Source organism: Polypterus senegalus, chromosome 18 (genome assembly GCF_016835505.1).
Source record: "Polypterus senegalus isolate Bchr_013 chromosome 18, ASM1683550v1, whole genome shotgun sequence".
NCBI classification, from domain to species: Eukaryota; Metazoa; Chordata; class Cladistia; order Polypteriformes; family Polypteridae; genus Polypterus; species Polypterus senegalus.
The window spans coordinates 37758383-37785020 of record NC_053171.1 but is presented as its reverse complement, the minus strand read 5'-3'; the positions used below and the strand labels follow the sequence as shown (position 1 = coordinate 37785020).

The 26638-nt window shown below is 37.4% G+C and overlaps 1 protein-coding gene across 2 annotated transcripts in view; it reads right to left on the bottom strand.

Moving 5' to 3' along the window:
• ttll5 (tubulin tyrosine ligase-like family, member 5) overlaps positions 1 to 26638 on the bottom strand; it is a 311958-nt gene that overhangs the window by 191467 nt on the left and 93853 nt on the right. For both annotated transcript variants that reach the window (XM_039741240.1, XM_039741241.1), the window contains exon 13: positions 21707 to 21788. In XM_039741240.1, coding sequence (XP_039597174.1) covers positions 21707 to 21788 — 82 coding nt within the window. The remainder of the gene's footprint in view (positions 1 to 21706; positions 21789 to 26638) is intronic.

Sequence of the window (26638 nt, the reverse complement as noted above, 5' to 3'; positions counted from 1 at the left end):
CTTCCACATATTTATTTTAATAGTACATATGCTTTATTTCACGTTCAGAATCAAACCTCCTTTATTTATAATAAAGACCCTTATAAAATTACTTACTTAGCATAGCATGGGAAGATGACAGTACTGACTAGAAGAGTTTAATGATTTGCTTTACAAAACAAAAAAAACAATATATGTAACATTCTCATGTGTCTATCAATGTTAAAACTCCTGGCTGAATAAGGGATTCTGTCAGTTATAAGAAATGTGCTTTAGAAGCACAGCCAAGAAAATGTCATCTTTTCATTTCTGTAACATCTCACATAAATGCAAACATTATATTTTCATGTCTGAATAAATAAAAAAAAATGTTAGTTCAAGTATCTGCATATATTTTCCAAAACTAATCTCTCCCGGTACATAATGCGTTTCAACAAAGAATTTTTCCTGTTGTAGGCTTGTAAAAACAGAGATGCTGAATCCTAATTTGTTCAGCATAATGACTGCAGCCAATTAAATGCAAGTTTTATCCATTTTTGGTCACTGTTTATTAATCAAACTTGCAACTTTGTGGATTTGATCATATTCTCCTATTAAGGATGACCAATCCATTTGTGATCAAAAGTTGACAAATGAGCTAAACAACAGCTCTGTTATTCTATGCTCATAGTAACAATATTTTTTATTTATAAATCTGAGTACCAGTATTTCATCCGTAGGAGAGAGCATATATGGAGAATAGGGTAAACGATTAATGCTGGGAGAAACAAACTTTTCACATATTCTAGAAAAAATATTTAAGCATAAGGAAAATAAGTACAGAGAAAGTTGTTGAGGGGGGAACTTTACATCTTTAAAATTAAACTCAGAAGCAGGTTGCTTGTTATCATTATGGGAAGATACTGGTTTTACTGGTTTAAGGTTAACAAGTGGGTGAGTACCAGCTGATGGAAAAAAAAGGGATAAATTTTCCTAGGAAAACAGATCAACACAGATACTATGATAGCACTGTATCAAGCAATGGTCAAATGAGTTTGAAATTAACAGGTGAATTTTTCCACTTCTCAATTAAGCAAAAACTGAAGAAGAAATGGTAATAAGTTTTCTTTGGGGCAAAGAAACACAAATTAAAACTGAAAATAAGAAAAATATGAAACATAAATCCTAGAATTCTGCAAATGTATGTGTAAACTATGGCAAACCACAGTGTTTTATCCAAGCCTCGGTGCCCCCCACATAACAGAAGCCACAATAAAGTATTCAGTTTTCACAGTTATTTGCGCCTTAACAGCAGACTGGCTACAAGACTATTTTTAGCACTGAAACAGCACAATCACAGTATCTGGCAGAGGAAAAGGGAGTATGAATGCTATAAGCAAGAAAGAAAATACTTCAGATGTAAACTTGAGGCTTCAGTCATGATTCAAACTTCTCCCAGCATTCATTACCTACACCTGAATATGTTTTCTGATGATCAGATATACAGAGGGTATAGAAAAGAAATCGCCCCTTTGAAATATATCTCCATTTTTTCTGCTTTACAGCCTTAAATGTAAACACACACACACAAATATTTCTTCCCAGCTTTACTTAATCAATGTAACCTATAACATCCAAGTGAGAGATACTGTATTACAGCTGCAGTTCAGAAAAATTATAAAAAAATCAAAAACAACACATACGGAGATTAATAAAGGATCACCCCCCAATGTCAATATTTTGATGAACCACCTTTTGCTTTAATGACAGCCTTGAATCTGTTGGGATACTTCTCTATCAGCTTTGCACATCTAGATTGAGCAATATTTGCCCACTCTTCTTTACAGAACTGCTCAAATTCGGTCAAATTGGATAGTGAGCGTTGGTGGACTGCTATCTTTAAATCTTTCCACAGATTTTCAATGGAAGTTAGGTCTGGGCTCTGAATAGGACACACGAGGACATTCACTTTTTTCTCCTTCAGCCACTGTGTGGTCAATTTTGCTGTGCGATTTGGGCTGTTGTATTATTAAAAGGTGAACATTCTGCCCATCTTCAACTTCTTGGCTGAGGGTAGCTGGTTTTCCATCAAGAATTTGATGGTATTTTGCCCCATACATTTTTCCTTCTACCCTAACGACAGCCCCAGGCCCAGCAGCGGAGAAACACCCTCACCACAGGATGCTCCCACGTCCATGCTTTACTGTAGATATGGTGTGTTGTGGATGGTGTGCTGCATTGGAATTCCGACAGGTGTACCGTTTGGTATTGAGGCCAATTGGTTCGATTTTGGTCTCATCTTATCACAAGACCCTTTTGCACTTGGCATCAGAATCTTCAAGGTGCATTCTGGCAAAGCACAAATGACCCTTAATGTGGCCTTTCTTGAGAAGTGGTATTTTCCTTGCGACCCTCCCGAACAAGACACAATTGTGGAGCACTTATGAAAGCCTCTCTTACCAGTTTCAGCCTTGCTCTTCCATCCAGTTTGGAGGGACTGCCGGATCCAGGGAGGGTCCGAGTAGTACAAAACACTTGCCACTTCATTGTTACGGACTTTACTGGGCTCCTTGGGATTGATGATGCCTTGATTTTTTTGTATCCATCTCCTACCTTATGTCTGTCCACAAGTTTATCCCTGAGATCTTTTGAAAATGGCTTGCCACCCAAAGTCCGTTGTTTTCTGTCAGTTGCACTACCAAGCAAGGGAATGCTCCAGGAACAGCTTTTTTATGCTTCACTCATCACAACTGATCACAGGTGGAAGATAGTAACCATGGTCTGCAATGGAAATGGTGGCTACAAACACCTGATTGAGTTTACAGAGTTTACAAATATTGTTTAAGAGGGGGGTGATCGTGATCCTTTATTAATCTCAGTATTGTTTTCTATTTTATAAAATTCTTCTGAACTGTAGCTGTGATATCTTTCACTTGGATGTTATAGATTGCATTGAGCAAGTGAATCTGGAAAAAATATTGGTTTCTGTCTTTTCATTTAAGGCTGTAAAGGAGAAAAATGGGAATATTTCGAACGGGGTGATTCTTTTCTATACCATCTGTATAAGGGACACATGATATTTTTTTTTTGTTTACTAAATAGAAAACCCGCTTTGATTCCGAGTTCACTCCTGGCAGGATTGGGTGTCATTTTAAGACAAATTCCCTTCAATTCAATTATTCACTTCTTACAGTGTGGCTATCTTATACTGCAGCTTTTGAATAAACAGGGTTATACAGTTTAGATGTAATACCCAAAATCACTTGGAAATAAAAAAATAACATAACAAAAACCCCTACTCACATTAAATTATCACTAAAATGCTTTATCTCTACAAGATGTAATATTTTGCACTGTAAATTCAAAGTATCTTAGCAATCAGCAATCCTCTATGTTAAAGAAAGTAATGACAAATGCAAGCCTACTACAAATCCGTGCTATTGGTGGATGGATCCTGATGGGACTTATGTACAGTGCATCCAGAAAGTATTCACTGCGCATCACTTTTTCCACATTTTGTTATTTTACAGCCTTATTCCAAAATGGATTAAATTATTTTTTCCCTCAGAATTCTACACGCAACACCCCATAATGACAACATGAAAAAAGTTTACTTGAGATTTATGCAAATTTATTAAAAATAAAAAAATTGAGAAAGCACATGTACATAAGTATTCACAGCCTTTGCCATGAAGCTCAAAATTGAGCTCAGGTGCATCCTGTATCCCCTGATCATCCTTGAGATGTTTCTGCAGCATAATTGGAGTCAACCTGTGGTAAATTCAGTTGATTGGACATAATTTGGAAAGGCACACACCTGTCTATATCAGGTCCCACAGTTGACAGTTCTTGTGAGAGCACAAACCAAGCATGAAGTCAAAGGAATTGTCTGTAGACCGTCCGAGACAGGATTGTCTCGAGGCACAAATTTGGGGAAGGTTACAGAAATATTTCTGCTGCTTTGAATGTCCCAATGAGTACAGTGGCCTCCATCATCCTTAAGTGGAAGAAGGTCGAAACCACCAGGACTCTTCCTAGAGCTGGCCGGTCATCTAAACTGAGCGATCAGGGGAGAAGGGCTTTAATCAGGGAGGTGACCAAGAACCCGATTGTCACTCTGTCAGAGCTCCAGAGGTCCTCTGTGGAGATAGTAGAACTTTCCAGAAGTACAACCATCTCTGCAGCAATCCACCAATCAGGCCTGTATGGTAGAGACGATAGCCACTCCTTAGTAAAAGGCACATGGCAGCACGCCTGGAGTTTGCCAAAAGGCACCTGAAGGACTCTCAGACCATGATAAACAAAATTCTCTTTTCTGATGAGACAAAGATTGAACTCTTTGGTGTGAATGCCAGGTATCAAGTTTGGAGGAAACCAGGCACTGCTCATCACCAGGCCAATACCATCCCTACAGTGAAGCATGGTGGTGGCAGCATCATGCTGTGGGGATGTTTTTCAGTGGCAGGAACTGGAAGACTAGTCAGGGTAAAGGGAAAGATGACTGCAGTAATGTACAGAGACATCCTGGATGAAAACCTGCTCCAGAGCGCTCTTGACCTCAGACTGGGGCGACGGTTCATCTTTCAGCAGGACAACGACCCTAAGCACACAGCCAAGAAATCAAAGGAGTGGCTTCAGGACAACTCTGTGAATGTCCTTGAGTGGCCCAGCCAGAGCCCAGACTTGAATCCGATTGAACATCTCTGGAGAGATCTTAAAATGTCTGTGCACCGACGCTTTCCATCCAACCTGATGGAGCTTGAGAGGTGCTTCAAAGAGGAATGGGCAAAACTAGCCAAGGATAGGTGTGCCAAGCTTGTAGCATCATATTCAAAAAGACTTGAGGCTGTAATTGCTGCCAAAGGTGCATCAACAAAGTATTGAGCAAAGGCTGTGAATACTTATGTACATGTGATTTCTCTGTTTTTTTAATTTTAATAAATTTGCAAAAACCTCAAGTAAACTTTTTTCATGTTGTCATTATGGGGGTGTTGTGTGTAGAATTCTGAGGAAAAAAAATGAATTTATTCCATTTTGGAATAAGGCTGTAACATAACAAAATGTGGAAAAAGTGATGCTCTGTGAATACTTTCCGGATGCACTGTAGGTGAAAAAGTGATGAAATATTTTGGGGTGGGAGAAAGGGTAATCTTAGGCTACACACAATTTGTGATATACAGTATACAACAGCATTATTAAGTGTTCGAGACTGGTTGGGCAACTGTGTGTGGCAGTGTGTCCAGAGCTAAATCAATACTTAATCACTGTGGTTCCAATACCAACTAATTTATACAATATTTACATATACATCAGGACTACAATAATCCTTAAACTCTACAACAAGATAGGACTCTTGACCAAAAGTCCATCCCATAAGTCTGTGGGTTTACTATTTACGTTTGATCTGGTAATTCGGGATGCAACTACTTAACAATATTTGATTAAAAAAAAAAAAAAGTATTTGTTTAGCACCTTTTAAGATAACGACTTGTTAAAAGATATGAAGTAACAAAAGATTTTTTTTCCTTTTTTCATGGACATTTTTCACTTTGTTTGCCATTTTACAGAACTGGTGACTACTGAGTTCTGTTATGTGATAAACTTCCTTCTTTCCATTCTGCACTAAAGCATCGGATTACAATTTTTTCTTGGCCACCACTATAAAATATATAGTGTAAGTAACATAAAAAAATATTTTTGGGTGAAGTATTCCATTAACACCTTATTCAATCCTTGCAGAAGAAGCAAACATTCAATAATACTGAAGTATGAAGTGGTCTCTGATTAACTCAGAAGAAATCAAACATTAAGTCTCTCACAAGGAAAGCAGCTTAGTAAAATTGTGAGTGACTTTGAAAGGAAAAGAGTTTCCTTAGTGTGATGATATATTTGATAGGTCACATACAGCCTACATGATAATTTACTCTACTTTCAACAAAAAAGATAAAAGTGGTATGTCTTTCATTTCCTAGGAACATTTGAGTAATGGGGTGTTTTCTGAACAAAGATTTTTAGTGAAGTAGTTGTATAAAATTAAATCAAATGTGAAAAACTGGCTGTGCAAAAATGTGGGTGTCCTTCTAATTTTGCTGATTTGAATGCATTTAACTGCTCAATACTGATTACTTGCAACACCAAATTGGTTGGATTAGCTCGTTAAGCCTTGAACTTCATAGACAGGTGTATCCAATCATGAGAAAAGGTATTTAAGGTGGTCAGTTGCAAGTTGTGCATCTCTTTGACTCTCCTCTGAAGAGTGACAGCATGGGATCCTCAAAGCAACTCTCAAAAGATCTGAAAACAAAGACTGTTCAGTATCATGGTTTAGGGGAAGGCAACAAAAAGCTATCTCAGAGGTTTAAACTGTCAGTTTCAACTGTAAGGAATGGAATCAGGAAATGAAAGGCCACAAGCACAGTTGCTGTTAAACCCAGCAGGTCTGGCAGGCAAAGAAAAATACAGGAGCAGCATATGCGCAGGATTGTGAGAATGGTTACAGACAACCCACAGATCACCTCAAAAGACCTGCAAGAACAACTTGCTGCAGATGGTGTATCTGTACATTGTTCTACAATTCAGTGCAATTTGCATAAAGAACGTCTGTATGGCAGGGTGATGAGAAAGAAGCCCTTTCAGCACTCACGTCACAAACAGAGTTGCTTGTTGAATGCAAATGCTCATTTAGACAAGCCAGATTCATTTTGGAACAAAGTGCATTGGACTGATGAGACAAAAATTGAGTTACAGTAATCCCTCGCTATATCGCGCTTTGACTTCGCGGATTTTATATGAAAGCATAATTAAATATATAACGCGGATTTTTCGCTGCTTCGCGGGTTCTTCGGACAATGTGTCTTTTTACTTCCTGTACATGCTTCCTCAGTTGGTTTGCCCAGTTGATTTCATACAAGGGACGCTATTGGCGGATGACTGAGAAGCTAACCAATCAGAGCACGCAGTTAAGTCCTCCTGACTGAGAAGCTAACCAATCACAGCACGCAGTTAAGTTCCTGCTTGCTGAATGCAGTGTTAACCAGGAAGTCTCGTCTCGCTCATTCAGCATCAACGTGTTTCGCTGTGTAAAGAGTTGTGCTCTTTTGTGTTTATCTTTGTGCATAGTCAAGCCCTTCATTATGGCTCCAAAACGATCTGCTACTGCTTTAGGGGCCGTGCCCAAGCGCAAACGGAAGATGTTAACGATTGCCGAAAAGGTAAACGTTTTGGATTTGTTGAAGGCTACGATTCTTTTTATTTAAAAAGTAGGAAAGGAATATAAGATCTACGGCCGCAGTGTCCTTTTAACCAGGGTGCAAAACAAGTTGCAAGTTGATGTAATAAGGCAGTAGTCTGGATGGAATCTGCTTTAGGGATTTGGATTGAAGACTGCCAGAAGAAGAACAACGGCAGTGCTTCACAATCGCCTGAAGTGGCTCCTTTAAGGGCTGTAATGCTCTCCTTTGTTGTGCAGTAAAATAAAACTCATTGTTATCGGACAAGTCATCGTGTCATTGTTGGTGAGTAACCATAATTAATTTTCTACTTACAGTACTTAGTACATGTACGTACGTTTAGTGTCACTGTACACACACATTTACTGTATACTATTTTTGCTGCATTGTACGTATTTATTGCTGGTGGCATGTCTATCGTAATGGCTGTAACATGTGATATTGGAGACACGCAATATCTTTAAAATAATATTTAGGTTTTACTGTATATAAACAGTGTGTTTATATACATAATTTCAATGAATCTTACCTAATATCTAAGAGAATACAAAGGGATTATGCTGTATAACTCTGGGAATATTTATAAACAGTGTGGGAGAGTTTATAAGGGCTTAAAATATATAAAAATAACCATACAAACATATGGTTTCTACTTTGCGGATTTTCACCTATCGCGGGGGGGTCTGGAACGCAACCCCCGCGATCGAGGAGGGATTACTGTAAACTTCATTTCACTTCTCAAATATCACTGTGTGTGTCTCCTATATAATATAATTAACTGACATTTTTTATCGTAACAACCAACGATTTATACAGGAAAATAATGACTATTAACAAGGTTGCCCAAACTTTTGCATCCCACTGTGTGTGTGTGTATATATATATATATATATATATATATATATATATATATATATATAAAAATCGACCAAGTCACCCGACCATGGGGAACACACAACAGAGCCCTGCCCGCCATCTCTAATCCTCCTTCCGCGTCCACCGTCGCTCTCGAGGCTAAAGAGAAGGCTAAATCAAACAGCAATAATTAGCAAACAAACAAAGATAACTGGCAGTAACAGTGCAAAATTCACAATTGGTATGCCAGTTTGAAAAGATAAGTTTTGAGGGTAGTTTTAAAATGTGTTATTGAATCGAGCTGATGTATATGAGAGAGAAGAGAATTCCCAAGTCGAGGAGCACTATGAGAGACGCTCGAGCTCCCATAGCACAGAGTTTGATGTGTGGTACAGAAAGTACAGCTGCAGATGAGAATCTGAGTGAGCGAGAGGAGTGTCAGTCTGTAGGAGATCAGTGAGGTTGTGGAGAGTTTTAAATGTTAAGAGCGGTATTTAGTATTGTATTCTGTAGTTAACAGGGAGCCAGTGAAGTTGAAAGAATAGGTGTAGTAAGTTCAGTGGAATTAGAACAACAGGTTATTATCCTGGCAGCAGAATTTTGAATAAATTGTAAGCAATGGATAAGTTTTTGTGGGATGACAGAATACCATTACAGTAATCTATACGTGAGGTGACTCGGGCATTAACCAATACTTTAGTATTGTGTTGCGCAAGAACAGGACGAAGTCTAGAAATGTTTCGGAGATGGAAGAAAGCAGTCCGAGAAATGTTACTTATACAGGAGGAATTATTTAATAATAATAATAATAAATAATAATAAATAATTATTATTATTATTTAATAATTGCCATTATTAGTGTACTAGCAAAATACCTGCGCTTCACAGCGGAGAAGTAGTGTGTTAAATAAGTTATGAAAAAAGGTAACTTTTAAAAATAACGTAACGTGACTGTCCAAGTAATTGTTGTAGGCTTATTTTAGTATTGGGAATGATGAGTATGATTGTAGATGTTGTGTATGAGAAATATACATTTTTAGGATGTAAGGATCTCTTTGTAAACAACGCTTGCAGTTCTGCCCTCAGGCTGTAAAATGTCTGCTGAGCTTACTCTTAAGCATGCAACATACAGTTGGCCATGTGAGAAGCAATCTTGTGTCAAGTCAATGCCGACCTTTTTTAGAGTCTGGCCCTATGACTCATTTATTGTCATAGAGAAGCAGGCCCTTACTGGAAATTGGAGGCGTTTGAATTGGAATGGGAGTTTAGAGGGTATGAGAGGGATGCGAGTGAATTAATACAGTCTTCTCTGAGCCTGTTTCAGTGAAGACAGTTGCCTCGATGAAGTTCTTGTGCAGAGATTCGATCTAAAGTCTGGTGCCATTACTAAGTTTTGGTGGTTGTAAGTTTTGTAATAAAGCGGTGGAGTAAACGAAAACGCAGGAGTCACCAGCAGGCAGACGTGAAGCAAGGTGAACAATAACAGGCTTGAAGCGGTGTGTAAAGAAGAAGGGAGCAGTGAGCACGAACAGCTGTGGACAGTAAGGAAGTGAGTGAGGAGGCACATGAGCACGGGATGTTGTTAATGTATATAGGCAGGGAGCTAACCACGTGGTAAGTGTGTGGACAGCGGCCGAGTGGAAAAAGGAAGGGGGACAGGGGGTGGACCTTGTGTGTGAAATAAATCCTCTTTTAATGGAAATAAGGAATGAAACCGCCAAAAGGAGAGCTCAGTTCCTAAACTTCCTTATGGCGTAATGGTGAGAACAGCCAAAAAGACGACGTTATTTTAAAAAGTTCATTACGAGGCACAACATGAAATGAAATATACTTAATGTTTGTAAGTACAGTGTAAAGGATGAGCATGGGAAAACTGGAAGAAGCAGAAATATTAAGGAGGGGTTTCCCCTATCTATATACAGTGGAACCTCGGTTTACGAGTGTTTTGCAAGACAAACAAATTTTATTAATAAATTTTGACTTGATAAACTAGCGATGTCTTGCAAAATGAGTAGTATGGATACACTTTGTCTGCTGAGCGTCATGTTATCACAACTGAGCTGATGGTTCTTCTCTCTCTCTCTCCTTGAGGGCAATTGTCTCCTATTCTCCGTCTCAGTCTGTGTGCCTCACTCTTATTAGTCAACATCCGTACGAGCACATACGGTTTACTACAGCATTGTGACTGTATGTGTGCGCACGCTGTGAAGTGCGAGTCCCCATCTTGCGCCACAAAACATGAAGCTGAGTCTCAGTACTTTAACAACACCAGCTTTATTCAGCTCGAAACAGCAACAGCACTGTTATTTATTGTAGCGGGATCGTTATAATGTTCCTTGTATCACCCATCGACAGCAGGCGCTTATAGCATGTCTGCTATTTTTTTGGATGTGCTTATACGGCGAACTGCTACAACGCTGGGAGACTGTGATTGCTTTGGGACACTCTTCCGCGTGTCGTCCCGTTGGGTGGAATCCCACATGAGTTTAGAAACTTACTCACACCAGCCATGATTCTTTTTAAAGGTAAAGTGCAGGTTAATTTGTTTTATGTATTTTTACTTTATATTTTGTATTAATCATTTTTATATGAATAGTTTTGGGTTGTGGAACGAATCATCTGAGTTTGCATTATTTCTTATAGGGAAATTCGCTTTGATATATGAGTGCTTTGTATTGCGAGCACGTTTCCAGAACGAATTATGCTCGCAAACCGAGGTTCCACTGTATACAGTTTAGGGGGTACACCCATCCGGGGTGTTGTAATAGGACATGAAACATACCTAACGTTTATAAGCACACTGCAAGGAATGAGCATGCAAAATTTCAGCTTCCCACATATATGGAAAGTGGGAGAATTAGTGATGAGTCAGTGAGGGCTTTGCCTTTTATATATGTACATTGCAAAATACCCGCGTTTCGCAGCAGAGAAGTAGTGAGTTAAAGAAGTTATGAAAAAGAAAAGGAAACATTTTAAAAATAACATAACCAGTGGTAAAGCAAGGAAGACTCCATAATAAGGACTGTTGGGTGCACGTAGAAGGGGTGCCTGCAAAACTAAAAGGGATATTCGGAGCTGATGGCTTTACTTGTCTGTTGTGGAGCGAGCGTCGGCCATGGATGGACGCTAACGCCGAGTCACCCGTTTGAGACGGACTTCATTCTTCAATAAAGGAACTGTCACCGAGCTGGTGAGACCGCTTCTTTACATATAAATTAAGTAAACGTGTCTGTGGCTCACATCAGGATTGGTCGCTGGATTCACTGCAGACTTCCCAGGCCATGTGATTATAAACTTTTAAAAGAAAGTTCAGATAAAGGACTGGGGAATGTGTGGGGATTGTGTGTGTCTGGGTGTCTAATTTATGTGTGTATATAGTTGTAATATAGGTTAAGTACATGTGAATATATTTGCTCCGTTTATAAATAAGATATTCTTTCTGTTTCTTTACCTTGCTTTCTTTCTTTCCTGCTTTCTTGCATTGTTTCGTTTTCAGCAGCGTCTCTATGAAGTTGTGGATTTGCCTGCGAGTATGTAGTGATAGCATGTTTATTAACTTGTGGATTGTTCTGCGAGTATTTGTTGACAGCATGACGAAGTTGTATCCGTCTAGCTGCATCAGAAATTGTACCACGACGTCTGACACGCCTCCTTTTTACTGTTTCCTCACAGCTTGGAGTGCTGCTGACAGATGGCCTTATATGGGCAGGCAGTCAATTACGTGGGAGGCACGTGGATGGAGGACGCAATATAGGCAGGCAGCCAACTACGTGGGAGGTTTGGTGATGGGGGACGCAACTCCGCCTCACACGGCGACCGAGCTGCAGGCTATGGCCGTATATGTACGCAAGTAGTATTCTGTTATGACCGTTACGCATAAAATTTCAAAATGAAACCTGCTTAACTTTTGTAAGTAACCTGTAAGGAACGTGCCTGCCAAATTTCGACCTTCTACCTACACGGGAAATTGGAGAATTAGTGATGAGTGGGTCAGTGAGCCAGTCAGTCAGTCAGTCAGTCAGTGAGGGCTTTGCCTTTTATTAGCATAGATAAATGGATATAAATAATTGCATGTAAACGATTCGCCAAAATCTGTTGTATGTAGACGATACTGTTTAAAACATTATTGTTTTTTCATCAGAAAACCCAGTTTCCACATCTACCTGTATTAGTTTAAATGGCACTTTTACCACTCGCAATAGTGTGGACGCGCTGACTTATCGTGTCGACTGGGCAACACAGTGAATGCAGCATCTATCTATATATGTGTATGTTTTCCGTAGCCTGCTACAGGATGGTACTCTCTCAACCATTGCCATTGGTTTCTCTCCTTGCTATTTTCATTATACTGCGATGGTGGTTTCCTAAGCCTTTGTTATACTGAATTCCTTTCTCACTGTTTTCCGTTCCTATGCTTACACCACCGTATGCTACGGCGGGCTTTGGCTAGTATTGTATATTTTCTGTTAATCCTTTAAACTTAATGTCATATGTCATATATTAAAAGGAAGTTGCTACTTTGAAAGCTCAGCCAATGATAAACAAAAATCCAAAGAATTAAGAGGGGTTCCCAAACTTTTTCATATGACTGTATCCTAATCACTACTCCCAAAAAGAATTTGTTACAGATTATAATACTAAAAATAATAATACTAATACATTTTATTTATATAGAACCTTTCCTATGTTCAAAGCACATCACAGAAATTCAAAATGAAAAACATGGAATATATACTATCAGATGAAAATAATATTATCTTAAAACTAAGATAATAGTTTCATAAAATACTAAAATTTTAATTCATAAAACACAATGCTTTGAACTAGAATGAGAGACAAACACAATAAAAATACAAAATAAAGAAAATACTACAAGAAAACCCTGAACAAATAGCAATGTGACACAAAAATGCAAATTAGTATGAACACCTGGACAGAGTGGGTGAACTAAAAGAAAGGGTCAGGATGTCACATTAAGTTAAATGTCTTCCTGAACAAATGTTTTAATTATGCTTTTTAAAGAATGAATAGAGTCAGTTTAATTCATTTAGGGAGGTCGTTCTAAAGCTGGCATTCAAACAGGTGAAGGTTCTGTCACCCATACAGCACAGGTTAGTTTGGGGCACAATGAAATTGCTATAATCATTTGACCTTAGTGGTGTACCAGTTTTACTACAGGAAATAGCTTATCATTTTCAGTACTGGTAAAAATATGTGGCTTAGCAAGGAAAATACTATTGTTTAAAACTGCATATTAGAGAGAATACATAAAGCAAATCTCTTAATTTATTAACATTAATTCATGTAAATAATATCAAATGGCTGTGGCAGATTGTGCTCATTTCACGATGCCCTGCTTACATTTTGTACTTTTTCAAAATCCAAAAGCGCCAATAATTAAAGATGGGTAAGATAAGCCTTTAGCACTTATACAAGCTTCACTGTCTAAAGCTGCACAGTTGGCCAAATGGCATATTCACAAATGACTATGCAAGTTCACTATTTGTGACATTTTTTCCAATAACAACCTTTTGGTTTAGTCGACAAATAACCTTGTTAAACCTTTATGATCACCACACTTAAATTGCTTTATATTCAAAGTATTGCCAAATTGGTTGATTACTTCGTTCAATTTACCACCAGTTGGTCCATATTAGCTTTTCTATTCTAAACAAGGTATGACAGTGCATGTCCCTTAACAATCTCGACACTCTGTAGCCAAATTAAACATTACACGAATTACAAAACAGTGAAAATGGCTTACTTGGTTACAACTGTGATGCCTCATCCCCAGCAATAAAATCATCAATCAGTGATATTTAAGAGGAATAATGGTCAACCTGAGAATTTTAAACACCAATCAAATCTAGTTTATGATAAACATAAAAATGAGTAACTACAAATGGCTCTCTGTAAAATTAGTCACATTTTCTTTTTTTTTGTAATCTAACAACTAAGGTGCCATGACGTGATTCTGGAAGAGTAGAAGAAGCGAAGTCTGACATTTGAATTATATAAAAAAAAAATTATTGTGTAATAAATTGTTGTTTTACTTAGGTTTTCTTTTCATAAAAAAAGATGTATATATCGAGATAATCAATATATCATAGCAACTTATCTAAACTGCATCATATTAAAAAACGTTTCCAGTTTTTCCTTAAAATGTCTGTTCATTTTACCACTTCACCTTTCCATCTCCATTCCATCAATGCTTTTGATGTGTGCCTTGTAAAGTATTGTTGAACAGTAATTAGCTCTGCTACAGTATACATTAAAATGCTCTATTAGTGGGCTGCTCACACTATGGAGACTTTATACCAAAATATGTTTCACCCTACTGATCTGTTATTAAGGTGTTTTTAGAAATAGAAAAAAAGTGGAACAAGAATAGCTGTGAATGGGGTAGTGATGAAAGCTGTACATTATACCTACCTCAGGAGACGGCAGTTTCAATTAATGAAGCACTGTGGGTGTGAGGGTATACATGGGTATGCCCAATCTGTTAACTTCATTAACAAGATGAAGCACAGAGAAGGGCTATAAATATATATTTAAAAAAAAAAAACAAACAAGGTAAATACTCAGCAAGCCAAATTAACCTAAATAAGAGACAAGGAGAAAAAACAGGAGAAATAAATGGAAGAAAAAAGCTAAAGAAAAGGTACAAGACACAATCCAAATCGTAACACTATGTGAGACAGGTTCAGGGTCCCATGAATTAGCACTTCCATCTTTTCCGACTTATAACCTTTCACTTTGATAAATGCTTTGACACTACTGGTTTAAGCTATTTTATTAAGAGAAAATTTCATGCATTCCTTTGGTCTAACTGATTAGGCACGCAGCATGAATATGGGTGGAGATGTGAAATCAATTTAAAAAATTCCAGTAATGTTCATTCAATTCAATTTGTTTTGTATGGAAGTATTTACTTCAACAGATGACATACAAAAATCAGATATGAAATAAAAACCATTTTATCTTGGGTCTACCAATGCATGCACACACACTCACACCAAAAAAGAAAGCACCTCTTCAGCCCCATCTACCTTGCCAAGTCCATTTTTTGGGACAATGAAAAACTTACAATTAATCTAAACAAACATCTTGGAGATAAGGAAAAAACAACTACAAAGAAATAGAGAGAAAATGTAAAAAAAACCACACAGATTGAGTAAACAGGCCATAATGCAAATCTAGTTTGCCAGGAGCTATGAAGCAGCATCATTAAAAGACCTGGGGAAACCTTAAGATCGCGGCCTGTTGAAAATTCAAGAGATACTCATAGAGGTATGCATTATTGATCCACCAAGGAGAAATATTGGAATATTTTTCTGGTCTCCATTTTAGCACCAGGTACAGGCATTAGGCACGAGACAACAGAGAGTTTTTGTACTACAGCAACATACGACATGTTAATGAGCACACGTAAGAAAGAATGTCAATGTACTCTCTATTAGTGACAATAATGACATTATGAACCTAAAATGTAAAGTTACTGCATTGCAAAACCATCCAGCTTTAAATGTATAATGTTTTATGAGTTAACATTAAACACTGCTCCAGAAATGTCTGTACTTTTATTTTCTGCTTGAATGCCATATTGACCTGATAGCTGTGGGTCTTGACTGAATCTGTGAAGAAATTGAAATTAGAAAATATTCTCTGCAGTTGAAAACAGTCACTGGTTGTAAACATAGTATGAAACATAGTATGAATAGATATTTAATGCAACCAGAAAAGCAAGTATTGAGAATTTGCCTGGTTCCTCTCTCTACCACTGAAGATGACTGCTTTCGAAAGCAATACAAGATGCACTGATGTATAACTCATCCTTGCTTTAATCCACCTTGATTCAGTATCACTGAAAGGTGTAACAATGTGTCAAGCACCCATTCTCACATTTACAGCTTGTAAGAGCAGCACCAATTGCTACTTACTGCTCCCAGTAGCATTTGAGTAAGTCTTGAGAACTGTTGTGATATAATGATAAGTTTGTGCTTTGTTGGTACCAAAAGAGCTCAACTTGAAAACAAGCCTGTGGATGTGGTGCATTTATCAAACAATGTAGATATTTGCCGCTCTCGTCCAAAGAAGCAACTGTGTGTGTGTGTGTGAAAACTTCAGAGTAGCAGCGAGCGGAAGCACAGAGCAGCAGCATCTCCCACAGACACATAGCCCTTTGTAAACACCCATGTAAGTTCAACTGAAGTACAGCCAGCAGCTGACCAGGAGAAATAACCGGCAGTGAGAAATCAAAGTCAATCGCTCAGCAGGTGATGGAAACTTAAAGCCGACGGTCTCTTAGTGATTCAGCTGAACGCGGAAAGTGCCAAAGCACCGAAGTTACTACAAAAACGGAGAAGATGATATCAACACTAAACGTAAGTTCTATCTGCTCTCTGCCCATTGAGGGCACGTTTATATGTTGTGTGTCCTGCAGCATGTACAGTTCAGGTTTTCCGGCCGACAGTGTAGATAGCTTCACCTGCCAAAAGTGTTTAGTTAATTTAGAGTTGGTCGGGAAAATACGCGAATTGGAGGACCGCATTAGGAATCTGATAGCAATGAGGCAAACCGAAAACTGGATCGACTCGGTTTGTTTAGACAATTCGGCTACTTCTGATTCAGCTTCAGTCTCTCCAGGTTCCACTGTAGTCAGTGCGCGGCCGAAGTCAGCAGCACCAATTCAGCCACAGGGAGAGTGGGTAACAGTAAGACGGGGTCTAAGAATCCAAAATTTAGTCCCCAGCACCCAGGTCACCAATTGGACCCAGAACAGATTCTCAGCTCTCCGCAGTGCACCTGTGGAAACTGATAAAAAGAAAGTGCTCATAATTGGCGATTCCATAGTGCAAAATGTTAGAATTCCAAACTATGTTAAACCAGCAGTTAATGTTAAATGCCTGCAGGGGCCAAGATTTCTGGCATAGAGGCGCATTGGACCGTGTCGCCGATGAAGAAGTATCTACTTTATTGTTGCACGTCGGCACTAATGATATTTATCTACAGCAATCTGAGGTATTAAAGGAACTTCATCTCTCTATGCACCAAAGCTAAAAGAAAATGTCGGAATTTAATTGTATCTGGTCCCTTACCAAGATTATATAGAGGGATGTGATTTATAGCAGATTGCATTCCCTTCACTGCTGGCTAGAAACCTGGTGTGCAAATAAAAGCATAGCATTTGTGAACAATTGGGATGATTTTTGGGAAAGGCCTGGATTTTTCAGAAGAGATGGTCTTCATCCTAACTGGAGGGATCTTATGTATTATCCCAAAATATGGCAGCAAAACTGCCTGGTTGACTGATTAGAGCACCATCCAGGCCGCAGTCATGTGATCTTAAATCACAGGCTGTTGTTTATCCCACCTGTTATTTTCCTGAAGCTGTTACCCATAATCCCTGTTGTGGGGCATCCAGTAAATTTAGTCTTGATACAAACCTTAAATTAATTGATAACCAAAAATAAGGTGTATAATTAGACCAAGGGATAAAACCAGACCTCCACCAGGGGCATCTGTAATAGAAATTTAATTCAAATTAAAACAAAAAATATATCAGCAGTTCAGAAAGAACCATGCAGTTTTAAATGCTGTTTATTGAACATTGCTCTCTTGGCACTAAAGCTGTTTTGGTAAATGATATATATTAAGTACAAAATCTGATCTGTGTCTTCTTACTGAAACCTGGCTTAGTAAATGTGACACTGTTCCCCTAGCTGAGGCGTCACCAGATGGATACTCGTTCCTTCATAAGTCTAGAGGAGGAGGCCTTGGAATAATTCATTGTAACAAATTGCAAATCACTCCTAAAAATTTAGGCAACTTTACATCCTTTGAGGCATTCATTTTAAATATTAAAACAGATTCCAACACAATTATAGTGCTAGTCTACAGACCACCAGGGCCATATTCATTGTTCATGACTGAATTTAGCAACCTTCTGTCTGATTTGGCTATAAATTATGATCACGTAGTTCTGATGGGGAATTTTAATGTACACATTGATGTGGAAACTGACACTTTTAGCAAATGTTTTACTTATTTGTTAAATTCAGTAGGATTTTGTCAGATTGTCAAAGGTCCAACTCATAATCATAACCACACATTAGATTTAATTATAACTTACAAAGTTGAAATTCAAAATTTAAATATTACTCCATTAAATGTAGTTATTTCCGATCACTTCTTAATTACATTTGATTTAGTTCTGCCCATGCCAACGCACTCACAGATTAAAACAAAGACAGTGTGACATCTAGATTGTAATTCTGCTTCAAAATTTATAGATACCTTGAGTAAGTCGAGTGTAATTGTGGAAAACCATTTAGATCAGTTAACATCAAATGTAAACGTGGAAAACAATTTAGATCAGCTAACATCACATTATAATGTGACCTTGAGAGATGCTCTGGACACAGGGCTCCCTTAAAACAAAAGTGATCAAAGCACATAGAAACTCTCCCTGGTTTAATGAAAAACTCGAGCTCTTAAATTAGAGTGTCGAAAAGTGGAGCACAGATAGAGAACAACAAAGCTACATGTCTTTCAAATTGCATGGACAGAGAGTGTTAAAAATATAAAAAAGCTCTCTTTAAAGCTCACTCAGAATACTGTTCTACAATAATGTTAGAACAGTGGCTAAATTAACAAATGGAAATTCAGATCTACAGTGCAAAATACCAACAGATATTAGCAGTACAGACTTTATGAACTTCTTCAATGAGAAAATTAAAAATATAACATCCCAGATCTTAGCATCACAGTACAAACCAAATACTAGCTTAACAGACCCTTTCTCACATTGCATTCAGCACTTTAGTAATTTTAATTCGGTAACTGAGCAGGAAGTCTTATCTTTAATTTCTAAAATGAAGCCCACCACTTGTTCCCTAGATCCAGTGCCAACAAAACTAGTAAAAAGTGCAATGGATGTTCTTGCAGCACCTATTCTAAACATTATCAATAGTTCATTATTGCATGGCACAGTACCTGATGCACTAAAAGTGTCAGTCATTAAACCATTACTTAAAAAGTCAGACCTAGACCCACACATACTAAATAATTATAGGCCTATTTCAAATTTACCATTTCTCTCTAAAATACTAGAAAAAGTAGCCAGTCAGCTTCAGTCACACCTTACGCATTACAATTTATTTGAGAAATTCCAGTCTGGTTTCGACTGGTCATAGTACAGAAACGCACTAACACGGGTTGTAAACGACATTCTGATATCCTCTGATGAAGGAAACTCCACTGTAATTATGTTGTTAGACTTAAGTGCAGCATTTGACACCATTGACCATTCTATTTTATTACATAGGCTAGAAAATGATGTTGGGCTTACAGGCCCGTGCTGCTTGGTTTAGTTCTTATTTATCAAATCGATTCCAATATGTACAGAAATGTGCTGACAGTACTCCATCATTATACACAGAAGTTCAATATGGTGTCCCAGGGCTCAGTACTGGGACCTTTACTGTTTTCACTTTACATGCTTCCACTGGGATCTCTCATTAGGAAACATAATGTTAATTTTCACTCGTATGCAGATGACACCCAGTTATACCTTTCATTTAAATCAAATGAAGTTTCTCCGATGTTGTCTTTAATTAGTTGTGTTAGTGAATTAAAGGAATGGATGAATGAGAACTACTTGTCTTTAAATACAGATAAAACAGAGATGTTAATTGTTGGAGGGAATGACGCTGATCACAGCAATATTTTGTCATTTAACTCAGTTGGAATCCCAATTAATTTTACTGAATCAGCCCGCAATCTAGGAGTTATCTTTGACTCTAGCATGTCATTTAAAGCATATTACAAAGTTGTCCAAAACATGTTTCTTCCATCTTAAAAATGTTAGGAAATTAAGGCGCTTTCTAAATAAACAGGATTCTGAGAAATTAATTCATGCATTTATCTCTAGTAGGATTGACTACTGCAATGCGTGTTCACTGGCTGTTCAAACTGTTCTTATACAGCCTCCAGTTAATCCAAAATGCTGCTGCAAGAATTATTACAAGAACAAGAAAATATGAACACATAACTCCAGTTCTTAAATCTTACACTGGCTCCCAGTTAAGTTTAGGGCAGATTTCAAAATCCTCCTTTTAACATATAAAGCATTAAATGGCCAAGGTCCGCTTACTTGTCTGAACTTATCATGACTTACAAACCTGCACATTAAGATCTCAAGATGCCGGTCTGCTTAGGATTCCAAGGATTAATAAAATAACAGTGGGAGGTCGAGCTTTTAGTTACAGGGCCCCTAAACTGTGGAATGGTCTGCCTGCTACTATAAGAGATGCCCCTTCGGTCTCAGCCTTTAAATCCCGGCTGAAGACTCACTACTTCAGTTTAGCATATCCTGACTAGAGCTGCTGATTAACTGTACAGACTGCATCTCTGTTGTTAGTCATTAGCACTAAAACATAAGTAACATGATAGTTATAATTTGATACTAATCCTCACCTATTCTGTTTCTCTTCTCGGTACTCAAATGTGGCATTGGTGCCACGCCCACCTGCCAAGTTGTTTGCCTGCCTATGGTAAAGTCATCCCTGATGGAGGATCACAGGAATCATGGGAAAGAGGGTCCTTTCATCAGATTAGCTATTTCAGCTGGAATGGCCAAATGGGGAGGCAGCTTGATGGATGAGGTCTCCAGGACTCTAAAATATCCAAATCATATTATGTGATATCATCTACTGTTAAATTCTACTACTTCTAAAATTTTATTTTTATGCTGTATTGAGGATTTGTTCTGTTCTGTGTATTGTACTGTATTGTATTGTATTGACCCCTTCTTTTTGACACCCACTGCACGCCCAACCTACCTGGAAAGGGGTCTCTTTGAACTGCCTTTCCCAAGGTTTCTTCCATTTTTCCCTACAAGGTTTTTTGGGAGTTTTTCCTTGTCTTCTTAGAGAGTCAAGGCTGGGGGGCTGTCAAGAGGCAGGGCCTGTTAAAGCCCATTGCGGCACTTCCTGTGTGATTTTGGGCTATACAAAAATAAATTGTATTGTATTGTAAATGAGGTCCAAGCCACTTTCACATATGGTGATGTCATGCATAGACAACTTTGAACTTCACATTATTAAACAGATTGTGAACAATGGTTCTGCCAAAGCATAGTCAGTTTATGTTGTTATATATTAGTTTTCATTTTTCAATAAGACATTAAAATATCTTGCTCTCGATAAATGAATGTCTGTTTTAAACCTGCTCATATGTTATTCACATCTGCTTTTTGGCACATGCATATTTTGATGCTTAAATCCAAACAAAGTTATATAAATGATATCCTTAGTGTGGAATGTTCCATTTGTGGTGTCACGGCAGTTCTCAAAAACCTTCAGACTTTGGAGCATTTCGGATTAGGGATACTCAACCTGTTTATTGCAACATTATTATACTGTAACAATATCTATGTATTAAGAGAACATCATATTTGTGAGGTCCGTAGAAATAATGCACATGCGCATACATAACCATCCTAATCTACAACCAGATTATAATCTGTCTATGGTTATTCATAAAGGTTAATGAGAAATAACTATCAAAGGCAATAATGCATAAAGCTACCTTTAAATTTCTGCAACTCATTAGTAATTAGGAATTTGCAAATTTATTTTTTGAAGTCAATTGACAACTCTTACCATGCTAAGGATGGAGAAAGGTTTACTTCCAAAAGCCAAGGTTTAAGAGTAGAGTCAATGAGGACATCAAATCCATACAACTCTGGAAGAAAAAGACAAAAGAGTACACATATTTCACAAAACAGTACATATTCCTTCAGTTTATATAAACATTTTTGTTCAATGTCAGAAAGGGCTGCTTGTAAATTAGAAGAGGGACAGTTCCCATGAAAGTGTACATCTCATCAATACAACACAAATATTGTTTGGCTACAGAGCCACACCACCTTTCTAACTGCTTAGGCTTCCAACCAACCCCTTGATCTTCCTAGAATTTATTGAATTCAGACCTAATGACTCTATACCAGTGTTTCACTTCTCTCTGTTCTCTAAAGTCTTATTCAGCTTCCAGCGTTATGTCTGTTCAATATATTTAGTGCATTTCCTTCACAAAAAAACTGTGCCCATTGCTATAACTTGTATTTCAATAACATTCACATCTACATTATTCTTAATTCTAATTTTCATTGTCACTTCTTAAAGGTGCATTTAAATGAACAACCTAATTTTTTTAATCTGCTAGAAAAGAATGAATAGGTTTTATATATTTTTTTAATGCATTGATGCCTTATAGACTCCATTTTAGACTCAAGGAACAGACATTTTTTATTTATAAAAAAAACCTTTACTTAATGACTTAATTACAATTGTAAATTAATGTGTAGTCATGATTGTGAAAAAAAATTTTGACTTGCAACATACTTTCAGCTGTCTATTAACCTATTACTTCTAAGACTTCAAAGTCGCAAAATTTCTGAAAGCAAATTTAAGCAAACTGTTTTAACTCCGCTTTTGTTCCTTCAGCATTTTAGCATAGTCCTCTTTGAAAAACCATATAGCATGATCTTTGTATTTTCTGACATGCCAGCAACAATATTATCCTATATGATCTGGTTCATCTTTCCTTCTGAATTTATATCAAGAATTCACACTACCATTGGTTTTAAATCTAAAATTGCATAAACATATCTCTCGATTATATAAAAAAAATCTTGGGACGAGACAAGACGTTTTCAGAGAGATAATTTCAAGTCCCGCGAGAAGAGACTTTGTGCCAAGAGATGAACTGAAAACCTAACAGGTCCAAGCGGGGGTGGAAATAAAAGACAAACAGTAGAAGAAGAAAAGAAAGAGTAGAAGACAAAGTAGAATGTTGTAAAATGGTTCAAAAACTGTGTGATACACACCGCGCTGTGGAGTCGGTAGATAAATTCTTCGACTCCAACTACTTAGTTTCAGGTAGTTCTGATTCTGACTCCTCTGTATTTAATATGCTAATGTATTTTCCATGTTGATCGAAGGAAGGCAACACCACATAACTACTGGCTAGGAAGCTGACTATCTACCGTATAGGTCAGTTAAACAAAAAAAACAAAAAAAAAATGAAAACAATAAGGTTTTATTTATTGTTTTTATCAAGTGGCTATAAAGTAGTAGCATGCATAAAAATCAGGACTAGGAACTTTACCAGTTCAAAAAATATAAACCACATTCTTCAGTAGTTTTAAAACAAAAACAAAGCTTAACTACACGAACAAAAACAGTTTATATATTAAACTTGGAATACAGTTGTAGAGTAGAATAGCTGTTAAATGCAATCCAAAATTAACTCAATGCAATGTTCTAATAAACAGAATTGCTTCTGCCAGATCCTATTTCATAGAAGCTCTTAAATCTGACTTGATTAATTTTAGAGCTGAAAATAGTCTTTCAACACTGACTTGGGTGGGTAGCACTGCTGTTACAATTCTAGCCACATCACTAATTAATCTCTGGATCAACAAAGATGGCTTCTTCTACAGTCAGTTTCGATGAGTGATCATACTTTTCAGCTTCTTTTAATTCTTTAAAAAACTCCTGCTGGAATCTCTTTATTTGGACATTTACTGGTTGTTTATCTTTCAGGCATAGGTGATGCCAGTTTGCTTTTGAAACTTCCATTTTATCCAAGTAGAAATCAAAGTCTAATTCTTCATTTGAAGAGGATGATCCGGAGTTACCAATGCTTATATCTTTAGCCAGTTGTGGTGTTTCAGGAAGTTGTAATCCCTTCATGTGAACTGCTACATCATAGAATGTGTTTTTACCATTAGCAATCTGGTCACTGCTCAACATAATTCGATTCATTGGATCAACATAAATAGCAGCTAACAAGATTTGATTATCTAGTAAGAGACTCTCTCTTTTCTTCAATGAAGATACGATGCCATCAGTTATTAACCCTCCACTTTTGTTCAGGCAATATATCAAGATCTTCCATTCCAAGAAAAAATTACCAGGTGTTAAATCTTCATGTTGCAACCTCTTGGTGACAGTAAAGGGGTAAGAAAGTAGACTTTCTAGTTCTTTACTTGTGCCCACTGCCTTTCAGTTAATAAAACATTTTAATTGTCCAGTTCTTTAAGAAAGTCTTTTAGTTCAAGCAAACGCTTTACCATCAAATAAGTGCTTTCCCAGCATGTTGTTTAATCCAAAATGGCTCCTTTTCCTGCACATCTTTTCAAAATGGCATCTGTTTTAGGAACCCTGGTTGCAACAGCTACTTGCCTTAATTTGCCAATTAGAGTACTTGCATGACGATCTTTCAATCCATCTCTTTTAGCAAGTTGCAGAGTATGAACAGCACAATGCATATGTTTAATAGTAGTAAGCTTAGATGCTTCTTCAGCAATGTTGTCCAAAATATCACTATTCTCTTCAGTTTCAATTTCTCCAATACTTGCAAAACTGTCTTCCTCTAATATGTTTGTCACTTTCTTCAACTACTTTATTCATTTTCTCAACTGTGCTTAACATATTAGAAGCATTATCTGTCACAATACATAGAATGTGTTCCTTTTTCATTTCAAACTCTTCTAAAGCAGGTGGTGTGCAACGTTATGCTAAAGTTCAGCCCTGGGTGTGAGCATACTGTATGTGGAGAGTGCAGACAGAACCCCTAAACAGACATCAGGCCACAGCACACACCTACACCATTACACTTGTTTACACTCAGTTGAACTTGTTAAACACATTATATCTGAAATAAAACGAAAACACTTTTTTGATGTACCATAATCCAGATTACAATACGTGAATGTCCAGTTGTATAATAGCTCTGATGAACTTCACACTAGTAGTAACACAACTATGCACTGGGCTTTGCTCTTACATCAGAAGTACTTAATTATGACTATTGTTTGTGAAATGGGACATTTGAACTTGCTGTATTTTTTTTTCATTACAATTTAAATTTATTAGGAGTCAGAGTTGGTATATTTAAGCCAACTCTGACTCCAGGTACACAAAATTGTCTCTGACTCCTCGACTCCACTGCCCTGGATACACATGCAGAGCAGGTTAGAGATTATGAAAGAACTAAAATTCAAAAGTCTCAAGAAACTGATGGTAAAGATCGCATTAGCGCTAACAAACGGAAATTATTACTCTGTGAAATAACGGAACAGCGAAAAGAGATCGAATATATGGACATGGGTGATATGACAAAGCTACAAAAAGTGTCATTTCAAGGTTTATATTTATGATCACAAAGAAGCGTTGCAACATAGAATCAAAAGAGTTAAACGATCGGACGTATTAGAAATTCTACAGCCAATGATGGATACAAATCCAAACGTCCAAAAGTATCACACACTTTACACAAAATTTATCTGAAAAACAAGGACAAATAAGTTTCCTTGGATTTCTATATGAATCTGAAAGATCACGCTCGCATATATAATAAACTAACGTGAAGAATTGTCAACAATAATAGTTTAGAAAGACGGAGATATCAAAGACAGAGTTGATATTTGTGTTTATGCAAAAGCACAGCATGATTCGTCGCAAGCAGCAGATCCGGGAAATGGCTAGCATGGAGGGCCCCGCACGGGGGTTGGCGAGCGAAGTAAGTTTAGATAAAGAAAGAATGGATCGACAATTTGAAAAAGTGCACTCATACTTTTCCTTTGCAATGGAACACTTCTGTCTCTTGCCTTCTTTCATCTTCAAAACTGCTTTAACATTTTATTTTACTTGTTTCTAGATCATTTGCCTTTTAAGCCGTTATTTTTCACCTATCTTCAGCAAAGCCATTCCCATTCTCAACTGCCTTCACTGCATCTGAATTTAACCCATATGTCTCCTCTTTGTCTCTGCAGCTGTGCAGTTAGAAAACCACTTCAATTACTTTGAAGCAGGAGTACTTCTTTATTCAAGTGAGTATTCATACCCCATGGAAACAACCAAAAGGAACAATAACTCAGAATTATCAGTTAATTTATTTTTTTAACCTGCTTAGCCCAATGGCAGATTGTGGAAACCTTAGCTTATCCTAGCAATAGCAGGTACAAGGGAAGAGTCAGTCCCAACAGGATGCAAAGGCAATTGCAGGGCACACTCAACAGACCACTTTAAAGTAACAGATTAACTTAACATGTATATATATTTGCTGTAGGAGAAAATCTAGTTACTTAACAGAAAGCTAAATATACCTGTAAATGCATATAACTTGAAAACACCACAGTACACTTGATTGATTTTTTACAAGTACTTAGGTGCGCGTTAACCCTTTGAAAGTATACTGCTATACACAGAAGACAAGACGACAACACTGCTTCAAAAACATTCTCAAAACCACTTAATTGAATTCACGGTTGTGGGGAGGTTGGTGCCAATGCTAATAATAATATTTAATCATTAAGCCTACTTGCACTAGGCCAATTTGAAATCACCAATTAACCGAACGGGTACATATTAAAAATGGGATGGGCAAACAGAAATACCCTGAGGAAACCCACACAGACACAGGAAAAGTGTGAACACTACAGAGACCACATCCGAACTCAGGATATTCATTGAATAATATTGTTGAGATATCAACAGTGCAAAGTTCACTGACGGATGTACAAAACT